General features: G+C 47.0%; 1 protein-coding gene across 1 annotated transcript in view; it reads right to left on the reverse strand.

Moving 5' to 3' along the window:
* Positions 1-25708, reverse strand: part of LOC137438154 (A disintegrin and metalloproteinase with thrombospondin motifs 9) — a 247825-nt gene that overhangs the window by 64956 nt on the left and 157161 nt on the right. Inside the window, exon 29 of the mRNA XM_078766532.1 lies at positions 9773-9946. Within this exon, the coding sequence (XP_078622658.1) occupies positions 9773-9946 (174 nt within the window). The remainder of the gene's footprint in view (positions 1-9772; positions 9947-25708) is intronic.

Consider the following 25708-nt stretch of genomic DNA (forward strand, 5'->3'; position numbering starts at 1 on the left):
TCGGGCGTTAAACTATGTTTTAAAACTAATTAAAACTAATTTGCGATTCATTCGCTTTCCTGCGCGTTTGTGCACGCGATGGCGATTTCTTTACCAAACTCCGCAAGCCGTTAGCTTTGGACCAAACCATTTCATGTAAATAGAGGGGGGGGATTGTCACCGTACTCGCAAGCCGTTCGCTTTGGACCAAACCATTTCATGTAAATAGAGGGGGGGGGGGGGGATTGTCACCGTACTCGCAAGCCGTTCGCTTTGGACCAAACCATTGCATGTAAATAGAGGGGGGGGATATACTTTTAGATATATATATAGTACGGGCATGCCCTAGTATCTTATAATTATAATAAATTATAATATATATTACAATTACAATAAATTACAGTATATCTATCTATAATTCCAGCAATCTCTGTGTGTGTGTGTGTGTGTCTGTCTGTGTGTTTGTTTGTCTGTGACCGCTGTTTCTCGACAACCACGGGTCCGATATACTTGAAACTTGCCAGGTATATTGCTGGGGACCCGAGGATGTGCCTTTTCAAGGTTTCATATTAATCGGACAATTACTTACCGAGATATGTCCAAAAAACGCTTCAACCAATCAGAGAGCAGCGAGCTATCACGTGTGCCGAACGTGGCGGACACACTCTGCCTCGGATGGCACATTTGAGAGCGTATTCATTTATTTCACGTTTGCAAACTATGTTGGCGTTAAACTATGTTTTAATAAAGTTTTAAAACTAATAAAAACGAATTTGCGATTCATTCGCTTTCCTGCGCGTTTGTGTACGCGATGGCGATTTCTTTACCAAACTCCGGAAGCCGTTCGCTTTGGACCGAACCATTTCATGTAAATAGAGGGGGGGGTTCTGTGGTCGTTGCGAATGGACCAAACCATTCATGTAAATAGAGGGGGGGGATTGTCACTGTACTCGCAAGCCGTTCGCCGTTCGCTTTGGCGTTGCGAATGGACCAAACCATTTCATGTAAATAGAGGGGGGGGATATAATTTTAGATAGATATATAGTACGGGCATATATATAGTACGGGCATGCCCTAGTCTATCTATAATTCCAGTAATCTCTGTGTGTATGTTTGTCTGTGACCGCTGTTTCTCGACAACCACGGGTCCGATATACTTGAAACTTGCCAGGTATATTGCTGGGGACCCGAGGATGTGCCTTTTCAAGGTTTCATATTAATCGGAGAAGTAGTTACCGAGCTATGTCCAAAAAACGATTCAACCAATCAGAGAGCAGCGAGTTATCACGTGTGCCGAACGTGGCGAACAGACTCTGCCTCGGACGGCACATTTGAGAGCGTATTCATTTATTTCACGTTGGCAAACTATGTTGCCGCTATGTTGGCGTTAAACTATGTTTTAAAACTAATTAAAACTAATTTGCGATTCTTTCGCTTTCCTGCGCGTTTGTGCACGCTATGGCGATTTCTTTACCAAACTCCGCAAGCCGTTCGCTTTGGACCAAACCATTTCATGTAAATAGAGGGGGGGGATTGTCACCGTACTCGCAAGCCTTTCGCTTTGGACCAAACCATTTCATGTAAATAGAGGGGGGGGATTGTCACCGTACTCGCAAGCCGTTCGCTTTGGCTTTGCGAATGGACCAAACCATTTCATGTAAATAGAGGGGGGGGGATATAATTTTAGATATATATATAGTACGGGCATGCCCTAGTATATTACAATTACAATAAATTACAATATATCTTGCAATTACAATAAATTACAATATATATTACAATTACAATAAATTACAATATATCTTGCAATTACAATAAATTACAATATATCTTGCAATTACAATAAATTACAATATATATTACAATTACAATAAATTACAATATATCTTACAATTACAATAAATTACAATATATATTACAATTACAATAAATTACAATATATATTACAATTACAATAAATTACAATATATATTACAATTACAATAAATTACAATATATATTACAATTGCAATAAATCACAATTTATATTACAATTACAATAAATTACAATATATATTACAATTACAATAAATCTTACAACAACAAAAAGCAATTGCAATAAATCTTGAAGCTCTTAATTGACCGTCTCCCTGGGGTTCTCATTAGCTGCACTCAAACAATCCATGCTGACTATTGCACACTGTTTCATTTGAGAGGTGATTAATGGTAGAATCCAAGGGAGAGCTCTCCCTTTACCATATGGAATGGCCTGCTGCTTGCGGTCTCTGCTTGATGTTATGATATATATTCGATGAACTTCTTCTTTCATGTGCAGCACATGCACAACTGTTGATATATTTTCGCTTTAAAAATGTTTTTCTCTGTAACCACTTGTCCGATCAATGTGAAACTTTAATCATAGGAGGAACTCCCCATGGAGAATAGTTTGTTGACAAGGCTGACATCATCGGTCACATTGATGGTCACATGGATCACCGTCCACAACTTTTTATGATATCCTGCTATGTATCGTTTTTTGCCCTATCTCCCAATGGTGAAGAATCACTTTTTAAAATTCTAGTAGCCGGATCCGAATCCGGATCTTCACGAAAATCTAATAATTTAGTCGGTGTCACATACGCTACATCTCTGCCAAATTTCATCCGGAGCCGTCCACAACATTTTGAGATATTTTGTTCACAAACGGACAGACAGACAAACGAACAGACAGGGGTGAAAACAACCTCCAACCACCTTTGGTGGCAGAGGTAATAATCAATCAATAATAATCAATAAAGCTTTGGATAATGGCAATATATGTGACATAATAGGGTATATGGATGATAGGGGTATATGGGCCATAACAGCAGTGGGCTATAGTAGGAATGGGCCATAATAGCAATGGGCCATAATAGCAGTGGGCCATAATAGCAATGGGCCATAATAGCAGTGGGCCATAATAGAAATGGGCATTGATAGCAATGGGCCATAATAGCAGTGGGCCATGATAGCAATGGGCCATGATAGCAATGGGCCATAATAGCAGTGGACCATGATAGCAGTGGGCCATGATAGCAATGGGCCATGATAGCAATGGGCCATAATAGCAGTGGGCCATAATAGCAGTGGGCCATGAGAGCAATGGGCCATAATAGCAGTGGGCCATAATAGAAATGGGCCATAATAGCAGTGGGCCATAATAGAAATGGGCATTGATAGCAATGGGCCATAATAGCAGTGGGCCATGATAGCAATGGGCCATGATAGCAATGGGCCATAATAGCAGTGGGCCATGATAGCAGTGGGCCATGATAGCAATGGGCCATGATAGCAATGGGCCATAATAGCAGTGGGCCATAATAGCAGTGGGCCATGAGAGCAATGGGCCATAATAGCAATGGGCCATAATAGCAATGGGCCATGATAGCAGTGGGCCATGATAGCAATGGGCCATAATAGCAGTGGGCCATAATAGCAGTGGGCCATGAGAGCAATGGGCCATAATAGCAATGGGCCATAATAGCAATGGGCCATAATAGCAGTGGGCCATGATAGCAATGGGCCATAATAGCAGTGGGCCATAATAGCAGTGGGCCATGAGAGCAATGGGCCATAATAGCAATGGGCCATAATAGCAATGGGCCATAATAGCAATGGGCCATAATAGTGGTGTGTGCAGTTAACAATGGTACGTTTTTTGAAGAATTCTTTTTGTTTGTCATTCTGTTCGTTTCGTCAATTCCTTTTGTTCAGAATGAGCACGCGAGGTGAGACAACGCGCTCTACGAGTGCCGTTATCATTGTAGTTATTCCCACATTGCACGTCATTAACAACAAAGCCAATTTTAGTTATCAGTATGGTAAATTATCATTTAACAATTGGTGGTGGATGTCAGTTAAAGTTTAACAAATTATATATCAGTAAAGGTGGATGGAGGTTATATTTTCTCCCTTGTCTGTTTGTCCGTTTGTTTGTTTGTTTGTGAACAAAATATCTCAAAAGGTTGTGGACGGATTCGGACCAAATTTGGCAGAGATGTAGCGCATGTGACAAGGAGGAAATCATTGGATTTTGGAGAAGATCCGGATTCAGATCCGGCTACTAGAATTTTTTACGTGATTCTTCACCATTGGGAGACAGGGCCAAAAACTAAACATTGTGGGATATCTCAAAAAGTTATGGATGGATTTGGACGAAACTTGGTGGACCGGTTGGGTGTCTGACACGGACAAATATATTCGATTTTGGTGAATATCTGAATATGGATTCGGATATGGGAATTATTTTATTTTATAAGTGATTCTTCACCATTGGGAGGTGGGGCCAAAAAGGATACATAGCAGGATATCTCAAAAAGTTATGGATGGACTGGACGAAACTTGGTGGACAGTTGTGTGAGTGACAAGGAAGAAACGTTTCGATTTTGGTGAAGATCTGAATATGGATTCGGAAATGATAATTATTTAATTTTTAAGTGATTCTTCACCATTGGGAGATGAGGCCAAAAACGATACATAGCAGGATATCTCAAAAAGTTATAGACGGATTTGGACGAAACCTGGTGGACAGGTTGTGTGATCGACAAGGAAGAAACGTTTCGATTTTGGTGAAGATCTGAATATGGATTTGGATATGAGAATTATTTAATTATTAAGTGATTCTTCACCATTGAGTGATTTGGCCAAAAACTATACATTGTGCGATATCTCAAAAAATTATAGATTGATTTGGACTAAACTTGGTGGACCGGTTGTGTGTGTGACAAGGAAGAAATGTTTCGATTTTGGTGAGGAACTGAATATGGATTCGGATAAGAGAATTATTTAATTTTTAAGTGATTCTCCACCATTGCGTGATATGGCCAATCAGGCGAGGTATGCTCTCTACTGAGTGTCATTATAGTTCCTTCTTGTCTTGCCCATGTCCATGTTTTGCCCACCCTGAACTTTCAATTTGCCCATGTCCACACGGGATTCTAAACGGGGTCGGGATGGAGGTGACAAAATCCTTCTGTCATCAAGCCAGAAAGCTGAGAGCAACAATTCGCATTTATTGCCACATTTGATGAAATTTGAATGCACCAATGGTGCTGAGGTGCTCCATTAGAAACTGTTTGTTCGATATATGTAGCCTTTTTGATGCCTGGGGTCCGCAAGAAAAATTAATATTGGTGTCAAAGCCAGTGACAAATTGCAAATCAATAGTAGGATTTGGATTTGTAATGATTGTGTCATTGGCTATTTAAGAGATAGTGAGTCTATGTCTGGTCCGGGTTCAATTACCTCCCGATAATAAATTGCAGTAAAATCCCAATATTTTAAATATTTACCAATAAATTCCAAATATTTCCCAATAAAATAAATCAAATAAATCCCAATATTTTAGAATAATGTCCCAAAATTTAATTTCCCAAATTTAAATTTAATTTAATTTAAAATTTTAATTTCCCAAATAAATCCCAATATTTTTAGCCATGACTGTATATAGTAAATAAATAAATAAAAATAATAATAATAATAATTAAAAATTATTAAAATATATATATATATATATTTTCTTTAAAAAAATATATATACGGTATATATTGTATATAATCTATATGGCCAGGGATGTGCTTATACATCGTATTGTACAATATAATAGTACAAAAATGATGACATGAAAAAGGCCTGCCTGTTTACAATTGTTTACAGCTCCTTATCAATGTTCACCATGTGTAAAGATGAATGTTTACGACTTTCTACCACTTTTACAATGTCCGTAAACAACAAAAACCCACAGACTCTTCTCTAATCATACCACCACACCAGCTCCATTGGGAAGAAATCATGCCCATGCAAGATCACGTGATATGCAAATATATTTGGTCAAGTAACTCTCCATGAGCGGGAGTGAAGCTCCCCATCCAACTTTTGTTTTCGGATATTTCTGTTTAAAGACAGTTTCTTGATTTTTCTTGGAATCTCCACTTCACGTTACATCAGTATGCAAACTATCACCTTTTTCGCCTTCCTAGACACTACTAAACATTTATATCAGTGTGTGAGTGAGTCAATTGTTACAAATAACTTTATACATTTGATGATATGATGATATGATGATATGATATGACTGGACAACCCTCCCATCTACTTTCTCAACAATCCTCTCCAAGAAGTTCTGTCGCTCAAGCTTTTGGGTCTCACTATCTGCCATGATCTTTCTTGGGAAAACCACATTTCCAAGCTGGCCTCCAAAGCCAGTCGCCGACTGGGCATCCTCCGTCGTGCGAAGTCCTTCCTAGGCACACCTGAGCTCCTCACCACATACAAGGCTTTCATCCACAGGTCAATGGAATACTGTTCTCCCTATGGGCTGGTGCTCCTGCCTCACACCTGGCTCGGCTTCACGCTGTTGAATCCAAAGCTTTCAGAATCATTGGAATCTCTCGCGATGAAGCTATCTCTGAGGGCCTTTCACTCACTCACCGCAGGCAGGTAGGTGGTCTTTTTGTCTTCTACCGACTCCTCTCCGGCCTTGCTCCCCCAGCTCTCTCTGTGCTCTGTCCCCCAAATATTCCTACAGGTCGCACAAGATCTGCCAGCCACCCTCTGATGGTTAAACTGCCGAAATCTCGGCTCTCTGCTCACCTTCACTCTTTCATTCCTCTTTTCTCCCGCCTCTGGAACAAACTCCCACACTCCCTTCAATCCCACTCCTCCCTCCAGGTCTTTAAAACAGCTGTTCACCACCATCTCTTATCTTCCCCCATCCAAAACCTTGATCTTTTCTACCCCCACTAATTCACCCCAGATCCACCTTGTTTGAAATTCCAACTTCTTTCCTGGAAGTCCTGGCAGTGTCCATATGTTTTATACCTCTCCCACCCCTCCCCCCCCTTCCCATGCCTCCCCCCCAAAGCCCTCTCCCTCCCACAGTTCTCTCGATGTCTCCATGTCTCTCGGTACCTGCTCTCAAATGTTGTGTTTGTGTCCTTCCCCCTCTCTCCCCATCTTGTCTACCGCTCCCGATGTTATTTGTTTTATGTGTCTGTTTGTCTTTCTGTGTGATTAATGTTCGCTCTTTCACGAGCCTCGATCTTGTATACAAAAAAAAAATTAAAAAAAATCTATCATTATGAATAGCAACTTCGAATTCAGAGGCCGCAGCACCCTCTTTGACCCACAGGCACGCCGGAACCCTGCATTCCAATCAATGATTTTGACCCAACTGTACAATTCCAATCAATGTTTTCATAAACCTTTCAAGTTATATGATCCATGATCATATAAGCCGATTAGAACGGCACTCAGTAGAGCACATACCTCTGCCAGGTTGAACAGTTTGCCTTTTTATCCCACTGAGATGTTGGATCCCAATCCGGATCTTCACCAAAATCTGATCAGTTCGTCCTTGTCACATATTCAACCTGTCCACCAAATTTCGTACGAATCCATCCATACCTTTTAGAGGTATCGTGCTATATATTGTTTTTGGTCCCATTTCTCAATAGTGAAGAACCACCTTTAGAGGCCATTTTTCCCTGCAAAGCAGGGGTTGGCCTTTTTTTGGGCACCGTGGTCCCCTTTTTGAAGCAATGTTTTACAACCCTGTTGGTCGCCTCTTGCGACACACAGGGAATTACCAGTGAACTGGTACTCAATTTGCCAACCTCGGAAGTATGACAGGCTGAGTCAACCCCCCTGGCGTTAATTCAGCGATCGACCGGGATTCGAACCCAGGATCCTAGGATCCCAAGCCGGCACCCTAACCGCTAAGCATTTCTCAATAGTGAAGAATCACTCAAAATTCTAGTATCGGGATCCAGATCTTCACAAAAATCTAATCAATTTGTGTCAGGGGTGAAACCTCCACCAGCGAAGGTGGACAGAGGTAATTACGCCATTTTTCCATTGTAGTTTCATCGCGTCACCCTCATTTTCTGTAAATATTTTGTAACTTCTTTCTGGCTTCATGTGCTTACTTGCGTAATGTGTTTCAAACACTTCATGTGTTTCTGGCTTCATTGCGTATTCCATTTGTATTTGCAATTATACTCACAGCCTTTGAACTGATGTATGATTTCTTATAATTCAGTGTGTAACGATTTACCAGTTTAAATTTGCAGGTAAACGTTTTCGAATCCCTATAGAGTGAATTTTATTGCCTATAGAGTGCAATGAATTTTTAAGATTTGATTTGTTCATCCCCTACATTCCCCACCAACAATATTAATTATCAATCATGGAGTGACGAGACGTGTTAATATCAGCAACTTCCTTTCTGTAACATTTGTATCAACCATCATTTATGCGAAAAAAACCAGACATGTACTTAATGAATGCCAAACTCAATTTAATATCGTAGAAAGTACAATATTAAATTGTATTTAAATTTTAGCTCTTACACGAGCCTCGATGTTGTATACAAAAAAAAAAAAGTAGAATCTTCTGTGATGGGACCAATCACCTTAATGAAGATATCAAGAGTCATACAAAGCAGAAGAGAGTAAGATGTTACACTTTTGAGGCTAATTATGATCTTATTGTGGGTCAATCCAGATGAAACAGTTTCCAACTGTCATGAGGATCAGCTCTGGCCTCCATTGCAAGCTGTCTAATCTCTACCCTCTCACAAATGTCCCTTGTTTCTCTACACTAGCCTTGACTCTAGAGGCCCTGCAGGACACATGCAGAGATTACATCGAGATTATTACCAGATGGGTTAAAAAAAAAAAGAAAAAAAGCATACTGATTCCAGACTTGTTTACGTTTTCTATTTGTAAAAAGTCAAATTAAAAAATTTCCACGGAAGCTACAACTTTATTTGAAAATTATGAAATGTAGATAATGGCATCAGGTTATTGAGTTTGACTTGGAGGAATATCTCTGAGCATGTTAGATCACTGTGGAAGTGACGTAACATGTTCAGAGAGCTGAGGGACGATGTCTGTCTGTTATTCCGATAAATTCCATACTCTGGCTGTGGAATTCTAACCAGCTGACCAGCTTCGCATGTGATGTAGAGATTTTGAAAATGCAGCACATGGTGACCTGCTCTTAGTGAAAATTTAACATCAACAGATGTATTCAAAGAGAAAATACTCTGAGCATCAGTCAACAGTTTTCGTTATGCAGTACTGGTACAATATGGGCACAGGGAGTCCCCACCTCCACCCTTTTACAAATCATAAAGAAAACCTGTCGGTAAGCATTCATATTTGTACTGTCTGATAGTACTATAAGTATAAGGAAGGTAAAAGTTGTATCTTTACACTTTCTGGACTTGTGGATTCATTCAAAATAACATTTAAAAACACATTTTAAAAAGTATCTTTACATATTGTGTATTTGTGGATTCATTAAAAAAAATATTTTTAAACAAAAAGTTGTATCTTTACACTTTGTGTATTTGTGGATTCATTTAAAAAAAAATTTTTTAATAAAAAAAGTTGTATCTTTACACTTTGTGTATTTGTGGATTCATTCAAATAATTTTTAAAAACATTTTTAACGTTGAAAAAAAAGTTGTATTTTTACACTTTGTGTACTTGTGGATTCATAAAAAAAAAACATTTTAAAAAGTACCTTTATACATTGTGTATTTGTGGATTCATTAAAAAAAATTTGAAACAAAAAAAAGTTGTATTTTTACACTTTGTGTACTTGTGGATTCATTCAAAAAGTATTTCCAAAAAAAAAAGATTTAAAAAATGTATCTTAATTCTTTACACTTTGTGTATTTGTGGATTCATTCCAAAAAAATTTTTCAACATTCAAAAAAAGTTGTATCTTTACACTTTGTGTGCTTGTGGATTCATGCAAATGGCCTCACCTCCTGCCAATCACCTGTGTGCCAAGTGTACAGCGGGCATGGCTGAGCACTGCATCGCTGTACCATGTGTGGCCGTTTCCCCGCGTCACAAAGCAGGTCGTCCACCCTGCCGTGGCCTCTCCGCCTGCACACAACCCTCCGTCGCCGTGTGCCCTCTCCGCAGCTCGCAGCACACTGTGAAGGTTCACACGCACACTTGCAACAAATGGACCGGTTTCTTGTCCCAAATGGCACGAGGTAGTGGCACCGCCAGGGTGGTATTTTTGTTCCAATGTCCCCAACAGACAGTCACACTGTTTTTATTTTTTTGTGTTGGCTTGCTGGGAAGTGAATGCCAAAACAAATGCCCCACATCTAGAGACTATACCCAAACTCATGTCCAAGACTACAGACAAGTAAACTAAAGAGCTATATTCGTTCTTTTTCATCACTGTGTACACAGACTTTACAGCAGAAGAGAAAGTTTATTATATGTGGACTAAACATGGACACAAGAGTTTAAATAGACTGAAATAGACTTCTTTAATGTATAAATCCCACGATGTCCAAATCGATTTCCCAGTACAGTAGTTTGAAGTGCAGGCCAAGAATGAGTTCATCTGCTGGGATTGCTGGAGCTTGATGAATCGCCTTTAATTTTGTGGGCCCTTAAATGGCGATAATTTTCAACAAACATGAAGTCAAAGTGTGAACGGCTCTCTTTGCGCAGGAAAATGAACCACAAAAGCAAAGATAGAGACAGGAACAAAGGTTGTTAGGGTTAGTCTGAACAAAGGTTGCTAACCCGAACACTAACAACCCCATAGCAACAACAAACGGACAAGGTGTGGGTTGAGAAATCCAGTAACTGTAATCTGTTATGATCACTCTATTAACTGTAAGCTGTTTACAGTTACTCTAGACTGCAAGGATGGCCTAACAGTACATACACACACACACACACACACACACACACACACACACACACACACACACACCTCTAAGCCAGTACACACACACACACACACACACACACACACACACACACACACACACACACCTCTAAGCTAGTACACACACACACACACACACACACACACACACACACCTCGAAGCCAGTACATACACACATACACACACACACACACACACACACACACACACACACACACACACACACACACACACACACACACACACCTCAAAGCCAGTATGTGCGTGCACACACAAACACACACACGCACACACACACACACACCTCTAAGCCAATACGCACACACACACACATGCACACACACACACACACACCTCTAAGCCAGTATGTGCGTGCACACACACACACACGCACACACACACACACACACACACACCTCTAAGCCAGTACGCACACACACACACACACACAAACACACATGCGCACGCACAACCTCCAAGCCAGTATGCACACACACACCTCTAAGCCAGTACACACACACACACACACACACACAGAAACACACCTCTAAGTCATTACACACACACACACACACACACACACACCTCTAAGCTAGTACACACACACACACACACACACAAACCCCTCTAAGCCAGCACACACACACACGCACACACCTCTAAGCTAGTATGCACACACACACACACACACACACACACATACACCTCTAAGCCAGTACGCACACACACGATACACGCGCAAACACACACCTCGAAGCCAGTACATACACACACACACACACACAAACCCCTCTAAGCCAGTACACACACACACACACACACACACACACACACACACACACACACACACACACAAACACACCTCTAAGCTAGTACACATACACACAAGCACACCTCTAAGTCAGTACACACACACACACACACACACACACACACACACACCTCAAAACTGTATAGTCTGTGTTCAAATTCGACCCAGCTATAAACTGCCATCCTCCTACTTGGTAATGGGGTCATTTGGGGTAAAAAAAAAAAGCTCACAAGTGTGCTGTCACTCAGATGGAGGATGCCAACCACCTGCACCCTAACTTAATCTAACCACTGGAACAAATTCGAAATTCATGCTCGAACCTCCAGGGGCACTGCATCAGCAGCCAAGCATCCCCAAGCAATGATGCAGCTTGACAATTTACATCAAACACAATGGAGTTACATCCAGATATATATACATATTGTTGCGAATATGGAATTTGGCCTCCATATCCGCTTGTAAATATTCCCCTATTTTCTCCAATCCCCCATTCCCTAGTCCCATTGCATGTAAATAACACTCAGTAGAGCCGACCTTCCCCTTATTCCCCCATTAAATGTCGTGCCCAGGTCCACCGCACCACACGTAGACAACTTTCGGACATCTTGCTAGTTATTCTTAATCTATGTCAGTTAAGGACTCGTTTCCATTAATTCTGACTCTTCGTTGCACCAGAATGTGATTATATGGCATCAGTAGTGAGTTTAGGACCTTTCCCATACCTCCTTCCATCTTCTTCCCCAACAATTACAACAACAACAGAGGAGATGGCGGCGGCGCGGGGGAGGATGCGTCCTCACACCGGCTCGATTAGCGCCATTGACCACGCGCTCCACGGGGTTACCAGAGGGGCTGGCTGTCAGCTCCTCGTCAAGGGCGGAGCCTGGTAACCCCCCCCGCACCCAATCAGAAGGGCGGACCGATTCCATCTGGGGCGGAGCTAACGAGCCGAGGGCGTGTCACTCCCCGCCGGATATACGTGGCGACTTAGCGGACGTGACGAGAGATGCGCCCCCAGCTGGAGAAAGAGGTACCTGCGAGCGCTGAGTCAGATGCGCCCCGCCTGAGAAAGAACGTTGCCTGCGATCGCTGAGAGAGAAAGAACGTCCCCTCCGAGCGCTGTGACCTCCCCGCATCTTTGGACCGGACTGTACCCTGCTTTGAGCCAAGAGTGCACCTTGAGCCATCGCTATCTGCCTTTCCTAGCCATCAAACCCCGTGTGAGTCAGCCGTTGTCCCGTTTACCTGTCGTCTGTCCGGGGTTAATATAAGAGTGTGTCTAAGTGCCTATCTTTTCTGTGCTTTACCTCTAGCCCCTGTAATCTAACCTTTTCCGTACGAATATAATTGAGAATCGAAACATTGGTGTCTGTCATTATAATCCAGCCGTGTGTCTTCTTTTTCCTTATTGAGCCAGCGTGGCGCGGCTTCGTCAACGTTCGGGTACAATCGGGTAATTTGTGCGGACACGACGGCCATTCCGCTCGGCCCACCTTAACATCAAAGTCGTGTCTGTAACAATTGGTGTCGAGGAGTGAGATTCGGACCCGGGACTAAATTAGTTAGGCCCAAATTTTGGGAGGGAGCGCGTTTACTGCGCTCGACGAAATCGATCCGGAGCGCGGTTACTGCGCTCGACGAAATTATAACGGCGAAATTTCGAATTTGTGTTACGAAACTCGAATTTTGAAAGTCGCGCCATGGCGGATCAAGACGGCTGGGGTCCGGTAGGGGAGAGTGAAGCAGGGTCGGTCCAGGACCAAATTGAGACACGTGAGGAGAGCGAAACAGCGAGGGTAGCAGGCGCGCAAAATGGCGCCTCGCTGGTCACCGCGCCGGCGACCGTGACAGCGCCCCTGGTGGATCCGAACCTTTTCCTCCTGCAAATGGGGGCCCTTATGGACAGGCTAGAAGCCAAAATGGGACAAATGGGGAACCGGATGGATGCTCAGGGTGAGCGATTGGAGGGCCAAATGGGGGTAATAAGGGACGAAGCGAGGGCTCAGAGTGAGCAAATGGGGGTAATGAGGGACGAAGCGAGGAATACCGGTGAGGGGTTAGACAACAGGATAAAAGAAGTGAAAAATGGGTTAATGGGGGTAGAAAATAGAATGGCTGCCCAGGAGAATCAGATAGAGGGAGTGAAAAATGGGTTAGAGGGGTTAGAAAACAGTATGGAAGGCAAATTGAGGGACATGAGGGACCAAGCGGAAAGGGAAGTTAAACAAATGGAGCAGCAGATAGAGGGGGTCAGAATGGGGGTAGAAACGAAATTGGATGCTCACAGGGAGGAAATGGAGCAGATGAGGGTGGCATCTGGGCAGGAGATGCAAGTGATGGGAGAGGAGATCAGAAGAGGAGTGAGTGAGGAGGTCGGAGGAGTGCGCGAGGAGGTGAGGCACTGTAAGGAGCGCATGGAGAAGGAGGTGAGAAAGGGGACTGTAAAATTGCAAGGGGGTATAGAGGAGTTGACGCTGGGAGTAGAACAACTGACAGTGGGACAAAAGGAGTTGGGGGAACAGGTAAAGAAGAACACAGCGGTAATAGAGGGGTTAAAATCGACGCAGAAGGAGATGAAAAAGGACGTAGGGGTAATTAAAAAAGAGTGTCAGACGGTACATGAGGACTTGACGAAAAAAATGAACAAAGTGGTAGAGGTGATGGAGGTTAAAGAGCGGGAGGTGCGGGAGCACATAGAAAAAAATAAAGTGGAGTTAGAGGAAGAACTTAAAGGGGCGCACGAGGAGATGAAGGAGGTGAAGCAGAAATTAGAAGAAGTGGAAGAGGGGGTGAGCGAAATTAAAAAGCGACGGAGAGAGGATAAGAAAGAGATAAAAGAGGAGGTAAAAGAATTGGTCCAGAGTCTGTGTTCGGATCGTGATGATGTGCTCATTAACCGGATGAGGGATTCGCAGGTGATGGAGGAGAAGCGAAGAGAAAGAGGACCCGGTGTAAGTGGTGACCAATATGGTCGTGCGTATGATGCGCCAGGTGATTTAATAAGCTTGGGGGTCGAGATAGACCCGGATGTTCGTGAGAGGCCAAGAGTGAGGTGTATGGCTGGTCCGGAGGGTATGGAACGAGAGGTGCGAGGTGTGGGTGAGCAAGGTTGTGGTGGTATGGAATGGGTAGCGGGTTGCGGAGGTGTGACCCATGCATCGACACCAACAGGGGTAGTTGTTGGAGGGACCGGGGAGGCACGAGAGCCCCTTGGGGGTAGTGTACTGTGGGGGCCCGGCCGGTTCGGCCCCGCGCTGACCCCGCAAGGGGCGACGCACGGGGTCCGGCAGGCGGGCAACGACTCACATACGAGGTGGTCCCACAAGGTCCCACTCGCGCCGTATGACGGCAAGAGTGATCTACGCGCATACCTGGCGCAGTTCGACTGTGTGTGTAAGGGCAACGGTTGGGGTGAGGACGAAGGTGGAGTACACCTGGTGGCCGCATTGCGCGGCGCGGCGGCGGAGGTGCTGACGGCATTACCAGCGGGTGCTCTCACCCTGCCAGCCCTCCGCGACGCCCTAATTAATCGATTCGGCATAGAACAGCAGAGCGAGCTTGTTAAAGCTCAGCTCGCGCTGCGAAAACGCAAGCCCCAGGAAGCCATCGGGGAACTTGCCCACGACATTCGCCGCGCAGTGGGGATCGCACATGCTAGCATGGCAGCGGATTCCCGGGAAAGCCTGGCGCTGGACCATTTTATCCAGGCCCTCCCGTATATTGAGCTCCGGCAACAGCTCGCCATGTGGCGCCCGCAGACTCTGAGCCAGGCGGCTGACGCTGCGGCCCGTTGGGAAGCAGCGAGGCCCCTAGCCCGAGGGGGCGAGCGTCTCGCAATGGCGGTCCGCCAGGTGGGACCCCCGATGGAGGGCGGACCCCTTAGGGGACCCGCCCCCGACGTGGGTCCTGACCTGGCGGGCATGGTCCGGAGGCTGGTGGACCAGCGCCTGGCGGGACCTGGACCATGGCAGGCGGCCCCGGAGGTGGCCCGCGGTGGACCACGAGCGGGTAATCCAATTCGGACCTACAGGGGGGGGGAATTTGGAATTCCGGAGGCAAGCACCTTATCAGGTGAGGTGCTATACTTGCAACCGTCCGGGTCACCTGGCGCGGCACTGTCGAGCCATGCGCCGGGATGATCCCCGGCGGTTGAGGTCCTCAACTCCGCCCAGGGGGGAGCGGGTTAGCCGACCCCAGACACCCCCCCGCCAGACCCCGGGAAACTAGAAGGTGTCGGGCACGTAGGGCGGTGTTCGGCAACAGAGGATGGAGGAGAGCCCTCATTGACGCGACAGGTCATTTATTGTGGCCAAATTGGAACCGGTAGCCTGACAATTAGATGCAAAATTGCCGGCGTGGGGGTAGACGCCGTAGTGGACACAGGAGCTAGCGCCACGATCATCAGCCCTGTGGTCCTTGATTCGAGCGCAGGTGGCTGGGATAAGATCCAGCGCCTGCAAAATTATAGTTTGCAGCTTGCTACCGGGGTAACGGCCCCGATCATAGGGCGTGGTTCTGTGACCCTCAAGTTAGGGTCGGTAAGGAGGGAGATAGATGTTTGGGTGGCGGAGGTGTGCGACCCATGTTTAATAGGGTTGGACCTGTTGACTGCCAGCGGTTGTAAAATCGACTTGTGCCGGGGGATCCTGCAGGTGGGAGTAGAAGAGCTGCCGTTAGGGGGAGTGAGCACGGCCGAGAGAGCGGAGCTGGAGGCTTCCGAGGCCGTGACCATTCCCCCAAGGGCCGAGGCGATAGTGCCGGCCCGGTGGGCAGCTCGCCCAACATGGCAGGAGTCCTGCGGCCTGGTCGAACCGGTGGCAGCGCAGTCCATACCGGGTTTGATCGTGGGCCGCACCCTTGTAAAAACGGACGGGCCGGTAGTGGCCGTCCGAGTAGTAAATGTGAGTACAGAACCACGCACTATAGTAAGGGGCACGAGGGTAGCTGGCTGCACCCCAGTTGAGGAAGTCGCGACAGTGAGGGGCGAGAACGTCCAGCCGAGCCGACCCCGGGGGGAGCCTTCAATAACAAGTAGGAATTGGCCCGATCCCATTTGCGAGATGGTAAATCGTAGTAGCGTAGAGTTGGGAGGTACCCAGAGGGAGGCCTTACACAAACTGGTTGGGTCCCATTTGGACCTCTTCTCCCTGTCCACCGAGGATATTGGACGTACGGGCCTGGTGAAACATCAGATCCACACCGGTGAGGCCCGGCCTATTCGTCAGGCCGCCCGACGGCTCCCTTGGAGCAAGAGGGCGGAAGCTGACGAGCAGGTTGCAAAAATGCTCGACGCAGGTGTGATCGAGCCCTCGGGAAGTCCTTGGATGTCACCTGTTGTGCTGGTCAAAAAGAAGGATGGGACCACGCGGTTCTGCGTGGACTATCGCCAGCTAAACAACGTGACACTCAAGGACTCATATCCCCTGCCAAGGATTGATGACACCCTCGATGCCGTTGCGGGCTCAAATTGGTTCACAACTTTGGACCTCAAGAGTGGGTATTGGCAGGTGGAGATGGATAGGGCAGGGAAGGAGAAAACGGCATTTTCCACAGGTAAGGGACTGTATCAGTTTACTGTGATGCCGTTTGGTTTGTGTAACGCCCCCGCCACCTTTGAGAGATTGATGGAGCATGTACTAGGCGGCATGCCATGGCAATCATGCCTGGTGTACCTGGATGACGTCCTGGTACATGCCCAAACGTTCCCCCAGGCAGTAGCTAATTTGGACCAGGTGTTCGGGTGCCTCAGACAGGCAGGGTTGAAGCTGAACCCGAGTAAGTGCACTTTGTTTGCAAGAGAGGTGGCCTATCTAGGTCACGTGATCGGCCGCGAGGGGGTAAAAACGGACCCAGACAAAATTAAAGCGGTAGAGGAGTGGCCCGCACCACGTACCATCAAAGAGGTGCGGGGATTTTTGGGACTCTGCTCCTACTACCGGCGCTTTGTGGCGAAATTTGCGGAGTTGGCCCGTCCCCTCCACCGGCTTACGGAGAAGGGGACGCGATTTAATTGGACACGGGAGTGCCACGAGGCCTTCCAAAAATTGAAGGGGTGTCTGACATCCGCACCCCTTCTAGCTTACCCCACTAGCGACGGGGCATTTACCCTGGACACGGATGCGAGCCAGGAAGGATTGGGCGCAGTTTTGTCTCAGACACAGGAGGGCGTGGAGAGAGTGATTGGTTATTATAGTCGGGCCTTAAGTAGGCCCGAGCGAAATTATTGTGTCACTCGCAAAGAGTTATTGGCTATGCTGGCTGCCATGAACCATTTCCACCCGTACTTGTACGGGCGGAAATTTTTGGTTAGAACTGACCATTCCTCCTTGCAATGGCTCCTTCGGTTCAAGGAACCGGAGGGCCAAATTGCAAGGTGGTTGGAAAAGTTGCAGCAGTACGATTTTGATGTGGCCCATAGGGCCGGGAAGGCCCATGGTAATGCGGACGCACTCTCTCGGCGTCCTTGTCTGGGGGAAAACTGTAAATTTTGTGCGAGACACGAGGAGAGGGAGCAATTGGGCGATTCCGCCCCGATTCTCGTCGTCCGGGCAACCCGGGTGAGAGGGCCAATTTTGCCACTAACCGCGGACGAGGAATTTGGAGAGTTGGCTTGGAGCACGGCCCAGCAGGAGGATCCTGTTCTGGGGCCGGTGTTCCAATGGGTCAAATTGGGGCAAAGACCAAAGGGGGAAGAGGTCACCCCCCTCGGGGCGCAGACAAAGGCATATTGGGCTCAGTGGCAGACCCTGGAATTGAAAGGCAACATCTTGTATCGCAAGTGGGTGGAGGTTCCCTCTGATAGAACTGCCTGGCTGGTGATAGTCCCTGACAAATTCAAGAACGTCATATTGCAACAGGTGCATGGTACCCGCTCCGGCGGCCATTTGGGCAGGACAAAGACAATATCTCGGGTCCGCCGGAGGTTCTATTGGGTGAATATGGGGCGCGACATACAGGACTGGTGTCGGAGATGCGACGCCTGTACTGCCAAAAAGGGACCAGCACGGAGGATGAGGGCCCCCCTTCAATTACACCAGGTGGGGGCCCCCCTAGAGCGGGTGGCCATGGATATCCTAGGCCCACTACCCCGCACCCGCCTAGGTAATAAGTACATCCTCGTTGTGATGGACTACTTCACCAAGTGGCCGGAGGCCTACGCCCTCCCCAACCAAGAAGCAGGGGTGGTAGCGCAGGCCTTCGTGGAAGGATTTGTGTGCCGGCATGGGATTCCACAGGAGTTGCACACCGACCAGGGACGAAATTTTGAGAGCAAATTGCTAAAAGATGTGTGCAGTCTCCTGTCAATTCGGAAAACCAGGACAACGCCTTTAAGACCTCAATCTGACGGGATGGTGGAAAGATTCAACCGAACTCTAATCCAACAACTGGCACTGTTCACCACCACCCGTCAGGATGACTGGGACGAACATCTCCCTTATTTGCTTATGGCCTACCGAACCAGCCAGCACGGGGCCACCGCATGCAGTCCAGCGTTGCTTATGTATGGGCGGGAGTTACGGGCTCCCGCCGACTTGCTATGCGGTCCCGTGCCAGACACAGTGGTTAACCCGCCGAGGGAGGGGTACGCACGTCACCTAGAGGAAGGCATGGAGCTAGTCCATGCCTTCGCCCGCCGCCAACTCCATCTGGCGGGGGAAAAGATGAAGCGCAGGTACGACGACCGGAGCCAGGGGAGTCAATACGCTCCGGGGATGAAGATTTGGTTCTTTAATCCCCGGAGGCGGAAGGGAAGGTGCCCAAAACTCACCTCCCCCTGGCAAGGCCCAGGAGTCGTCCTGTCGCAAATCTGTGACGTGGTCTTTAAGATCAAAATGGGGCCACGAGCCCTCCCTCGGATCGTCCACGCCGACCGGATAAGACCTTACACCGGCGAGCAGGCGCCCCCGTGGATTGCCTCGGCTTTAGATGCCGAGGCGGGACCCAGTACCTCTGAATAAGGGGGGCTTATTAGTGCCAGAGGACTGGGGGATTGAGGAGCGGTAGGCCCAGTGGGTGAGGGTGGCATCCCTGCCACCCTTCCCATGTGGGGCAAAGGAGCAATAGCTTATGGGGTGTATGGCAGTGAAAACTAGCCCGGGTGGGTTAGGATATGGTGTGTAGGGATCTAGCGAGGATTGACATTAGGTGACGTTAAGTTTAGTTAGTGACTGATACCTGTAGTAGGGACGCAGGTAGATTAGTGTGGATGATAATGACGAGGGAGCGCAATAGTTTAAAGGGACGACTGGGAAGCGCAAGTTTCAGAAGGGAGTAGTTAGCTGAGATGATGCCGTGTTTGTGAGAATTGAACAGGTGTGATTGCACAGGTGTGCAACTGGACAGGTGTGTGGAGCAGTGTATGAGTAGTGAGTGTGTGGATCAGCGCGAATGCGCTTGGGGAGAGAAGGGTGCAGGTGGCACCAGGTGTGAGAGCACAGGTGTGCAGGTACAGGTGTGTGGAGAGAGTTGGAGTGAGTGGTACGGAGTGGTGTGCATGGTGCGAAGGTGTGGATGGGGGAAGAGTGGACCCCTTTCACGAGTACCCGGGGCGGGTAGTGTAAGTGTTAGGTAGAGGGTATAGGTAAATTGTGGTTGGATATTGGCATTTGTGGTGCGGTTGCAGAATGGTATTGTGAATGGGTGCATTAGTGTTGTGAAAATGGCTGGGCGTGTAGCCTGTTAGTGTGTGTAGTTGGTTGGGCACTCCACCACTGTGAGGATGTCGGCCAGGTGAGGCCGCAGGTGGGCTCTGGGAGCCGGTAGAGTTGTGGATGGGGCCCGAGGATCCGGAGGATGGACCCGGGTAGCCCAGTGCCAGAGAGGGCACCGAGTGGGGAGAGTGCCAGAGGGCCTTCCCCAGGTAGTTAGGTTAGGGTAAGGAGCAGGTAAGCTCGGAGGCAACTGCAGTGGTGGAGGTGTGCAGGTGGGTAGACCCACTGGGAGAGGTACACGCCACAGCCCAGAAATTGTGCGAGGGCACCGGGAGATGAATCGGGGGAGTGAGACCCCAAATTGAAGAGCACCACAGTTTGGCCAATGGGAATTGGTTTTTAGAACCCATAGTGTAAGAGGGCCAATGGTTTGGCCGGAGAAAGACCCCGGGTAGTGTAAAGTTGTTAAAGTCATTTAGGAAATAGTTAGGAGTGATGAACCTGTCGCACCATACGCAGCCACTTACCTGTGGTGATGATGATGACTCCACACCTGTGTTTTCTTTGTTTTGTTGCAGGAGATGAATCGCTGTGTGGATTTGTGAGACGCATCACGACGTGGATGAGACATTGGGGTGATTCCATCTCTCCCTCCCTAGGAGGGACTGATGATGAATTGGTAATGGCAAATTTTGATGTTCAGTTGGAGATGGCAAATTTTGATGAGAGTTGAAAATGGCAAATTTGATTGGTTAGGAGGGAGAGAAGACGAATTTGGTTTATGGGAGGAACGGGGAAGACAGTAGGGATGTTTGTCGATTTGTAAAGTAGATGTTTATGGGTAGTGTTGTGTTGTGTGGATACAGTAAGGGGTAAGGGAGGGGCCATGTAGGTTACCTGGTGGGGGGGGGCGTACGATAGGAACGTACCTGTCTCACCTGGTTCCCATGTGCCCCCAGTGTGCATCACCTTACATTGCGTGCACTTTTGCGCCCTTACCACCTTACTCACTTGTCTGCTTCTTTTGTCTCCCACCTCCGAGGATCTGGCTTTGGGGTAGAGAGAGAGGTGCTGGCTACGCAGTTGTGGGCCTGCACTTTCGCTGTTCGCTGCCTGGATCGGTACACCATATGGACCGCAATGTTTGTGGCCACCCACAATGGACCGCAGTTCGTTTGCGGCCAAGCACCACCCGTTGATGGACCTATGGGTCAACGTGGCACCTATGCCATAAAGGTGAACCACTGTTAATTAACACCACTGAAGGCCACACGAAGAGCAAGAGACACCTGCAGGGTTAGGGGTTGTCGAATTTATTTTTATTCCAATGAACAATGGTGACTGCACCGATTGGTGGTGGGGTGGTGCTTTTGATGCTGGGACGGGGTGCTCTGCACGTTATTAAAGGCCGTCGGCCACAGAGCACTCGTGGGTTGGTGTATCGATGTTGGCAAGCGCGCTCTCTCTATGCATAACATCTGCATGTGTTCCTCCAAAAACAGGTCCTGGATCGTAGTGTAAATAGCAGCGTAGTCTTGTAAATAATGCTCCCTACCGGCTGTATGTGTAGTTTGAGAATTCTTTCCGGATTCGGTTATCCTGTGGGTGTGTTTCTGTGAGGAGAAGGGTGCAACGTCGCAGGGGGACATATTTACTCATTTGTGAACATCTGTAAAACTGTCGCACTCAGGGTAGAGTTAATAGTAGAGGGAACTACATTGCGTGCCACACTAAAGTAGGTAAAAATTTATCGGGTCGGGACGCCCCGAGGGTAGAGAAGGGTGCAATGTTGCGAATATGGAATTTGGCCTCCATATCCGCTTGTAAATATTCCCCTATTTTCTCCAATACTCCCCAACTTTCCCCAATCCCCCATTCCCTAGTCCCATTGCATGTAAATAACACTCAGTAGAGCCGACCTTCCCCTTATTCCCCCATTAAATGTCGTGCCCAGGTCCACCGCACCACACGTAGACAACTTTCGGACATCTTGCTAGTTATTCTTAATCTATGTCAGTTAAGGACTCGTTTCCATTAATTCTGACTCTTCGTTGCACCAGAATGTGATTATATGGCATCAGTAGTGAGTTTAGGACCTTTCCCATACCTCCTTCCATCTTCTTCCCCAACAATTACAACAACAACAGAGGAGATGGCGGCGGCGCGGGGGAGGATGCGTCCTCACACCGGCTCGATTAGCGCCATTGACCACGCGCTCCACGGGGTTACCAGAGGGGCTGGCTGTCAGCTCCTCATCAAGGGCGGAGCCTGGTAACCCCCCCCCGCACCCAATCAGAAGGGCGGACCGATTCCATCTGGGGCGGAGCTAACGAGCCGAGGGCGTGTCACTCCCCGCCGGATATACGTGGCGACTTAGCGGACGTGACGAGAGATGCGCCCCCAGCTGGAGAAAGAGGTACCTGCGAGCGCTGAGTCAGATGCGCCCCGCCTGAGAAAGAACGTTGCCTGCGATCGCTGAGAGAGAAAGACCCGCCTGAGAAAGAACGTCCCCTCCGAGCGCTGTGACCTCCCCGCATCTTTGGACCGGACTGTACCCTGCTTTGAGCCAAGAGTGCACCTTGAGCCATCGCTATCTGCCTTTCCTAGCCATCAAACCCCGTGTGAGTCAGCCGTTGTCCCGTTTACCTGTCGTCTGTCCGGGGTTAATATAAGAGTGTGTCTAAGTGCCTATCTTTTCTGTGCTTTACCTCTAGCCCCTGTAATCTAACCTTTTCCGTACGAATATAATTGAGAATCGAAACATTGGTGTCTGTCATTATAATCCAGCCGTGTGTCTTCTTTTTCCTTATTGAGCCAGCGTGGCGCGGCTTCGTCAACGTTCGGGTACAATCGGGTAATTTGTGCGGACACGACGGCCATTCCGCTCGGCCCACCTTAACATCAAAGTCGTGTCTGTAACAATATACAGTCACGTGAAAAAGTAAGTACACCCCATGTAAAGTTTTGACTTTTTCAACATATTTCAACATACAGCTATTTGATCTTCATTTCATCAATATGGATAGATAAAGGTGATATAATATAACAAATATCATGAAACATTTACATTTTGTAGTCCATTGTATAATTTAAATAAACATAAATGCAAATTTCGCATGTGGAAAAAGTAAGTACACCCCCACATTTATCACGACTTCAAATACCTAAAATTAGAATCAGGTGCACCAGCTCAGGTGCAAATGATTGGAACATCGTTGGAGAGGATCTTGGAGGAACCTGTCTAATTTAAACCTCAGACATTTAGTTTGGTTTGCTCTTTGTTGTTGAAGTGTGCGGCGTCACCATGCCTAGATCAAAAGAGCTCTCTGAGGCCTTCAGAAAGAAGGTTGTGGATGCCTGCGAGTCTGCGAAGGGATTTTAAAAGATCTCCAAACAATTTAAAATCAATCATTCGACTGTCCGGAAGATCATCTACAAGTGGAGAAGATTCCAAACAACTGCCAACTTGTTCAGGCCAGGCCGCCCCAGCAAGTTCAGCCCGAGAGCAGACCGCAAGATGCTGAAAGAAGTCTCTAAGAACCCAAGAATGTCATCATGGGACCTACAGGTAGCTCTTGCCACTGTTGATGTCAAAGTGCACGAGTCTACCATTAGAAAGAGGCTGCACAAATTTGATCTACATGGGAGGTGTGCCAGGAGGAAACCTTTGCTGTCCAGAAAGAACATCAGGGCAAGATTAAAGTTTGCCAATGAACACCGAGGCAAAGACCAGCACTTCTGGAACAATGTGCTCTGGACAGATGAGTCAAAGGTAGAGCTATTTGGCCACAGTACCAGAAGACATGTTTGGCGAAAACCAAAGACAGCATTTGACCACAAGAACCTGATACCAACTGTAAAGCATGGTGGTGGAAATATTATGGTTTGGGGCAGCTTTGCTACATCAGGGCCTGGGCAGCTCACCATCATATAATCCACGATGAATTCTTCATTGTACCAGAGCGTGCTTGAGGATAATGTGAGGCCATCTGTCGGAAAGTTGAAGCTCAACCGAAGGTAGACCTTGCAACATGACAATGACCCTAAACATACCAGTAAATCCACCAAGGAATGGCTGAAAAGAAAGAAATGGAGAGTTCTGGAATGGCCAAGTCAAAGCCCGGATCTAAATCCCATGGAGATGTTGTGGGGGGATTTGAAACGAGCTGTGCATGCAAGAAACCCCTCAAACATTGCACAGCTGAAAGAATTCTGTATGGAGGAGTGGGCAAAAATTTCTCCCAGTCGATGTCAGAGACTGGTAGACAGTTATAAGAAACGCCTACTTGAGGTTGTTTCTGCCAAAGGGGGCAATACCACCTATTAGAGCCAAGGGTGTACTTACTTTTTCCACTTGCGAAATTTGCATTTATGTTTATTTAAATTATACAATGGACTACAAAATGTAAATGTTTCATGATATTTGTTATATTATATCACCTTTATCTGTCAATATTGTTGAAATGAAGATCAAATAGCTGTATGTTGAAATATGTTGAAAAATCAAAACTTTACATGGGGTGTACCTACTTTTTCACGTGACTGTATATATATATATATAGAGGAGGATAATGATACGACACGATACCTTTAAGTTGTGTCATCTGGGTTTGATTCTCTGCCTGTGTATAAACTGTTCGATTGCTGCTGCACAGGTGATGCGTTACATCAATGAATGCTCTGTCCCTAATTAATTAATTAATTAAGCTCGGGACCCATCAGCTTGCATTAGCTAGTTGATGTTAACCCAGGTGTCTTCCGACAAGAGAAATGTGAGCATTCTATTTATATTTTAACATAGAAATCTAAGCTTCTGAAGGAAAACAGGTAGACATCAAAGGGAAACAGGGAGAGGAAAACATTGTGCATGAGTGGAGGAAAGGTGGAAAGAAAAGGGAGAACAGGAATCAAAATTGGCGAAAGCATGAGGTGACGATGGGCAGCACTCTTGGAGGACTGGAGGTAGGGACACAGGAAAAAATAGTAAAAGGAATTCAGTCGATTCCACACATGAAAGAACAAATGGAAAAAGGAATGGAAGTAGTCATCACAATTATCCTGGGAAAATTCTACAAATTCCTGCTCTACCCTACAGGGCGCACTGCATCAGCAACGCAGCCACACTCTTTAGCACATGGTGTGCACCAGCAGCCCCACAAGCTGCACACAAACCAAGTGTTATTGTCCACATTTTAAAATAGAATCAGAAAAAGTTTAAAGGTTCTGATGTTAAATTTGAAAAAGAGATTATTTAATTAAAATAAACACTTTCCGAAAGTTATGACCACACACAGGCCTCATATTTACACTGCACTGTCCGCTTCACGGAGAGAGGCATCCTCTTGACCCGAAAAAAACAGCCATCATGTCCACATTTGTCTTGCATCTTTCAAACCACAAAGACGCACGACACCTGGGCCGAGTCATCGACAACGAGGTTCCAAGGGGGAGCCCGTCGCTAAGGAACGGCGCGCGTGGCCGGGACGTGCCACCGGAATTTTTTCCCACGAGGCGCGCTCTCCGCCATGGTTGGGGGTGTCA

Source organism: Myxine glutinosa, chromosome 12 (genome assembly GCF_964187855.1).
Source record: "Myxine glutinosa chromosome 12, kmMyxGlut1.1, whole genome shotgun sequence".
In the NCBI taxonomy this organism is placed as follows: domain Eukaryota; kingdom Metazoa; phylum Chordata; class Myxini; order Myxiniformes; family Myxinidae; genus Myxine; species Myxine glutinosa.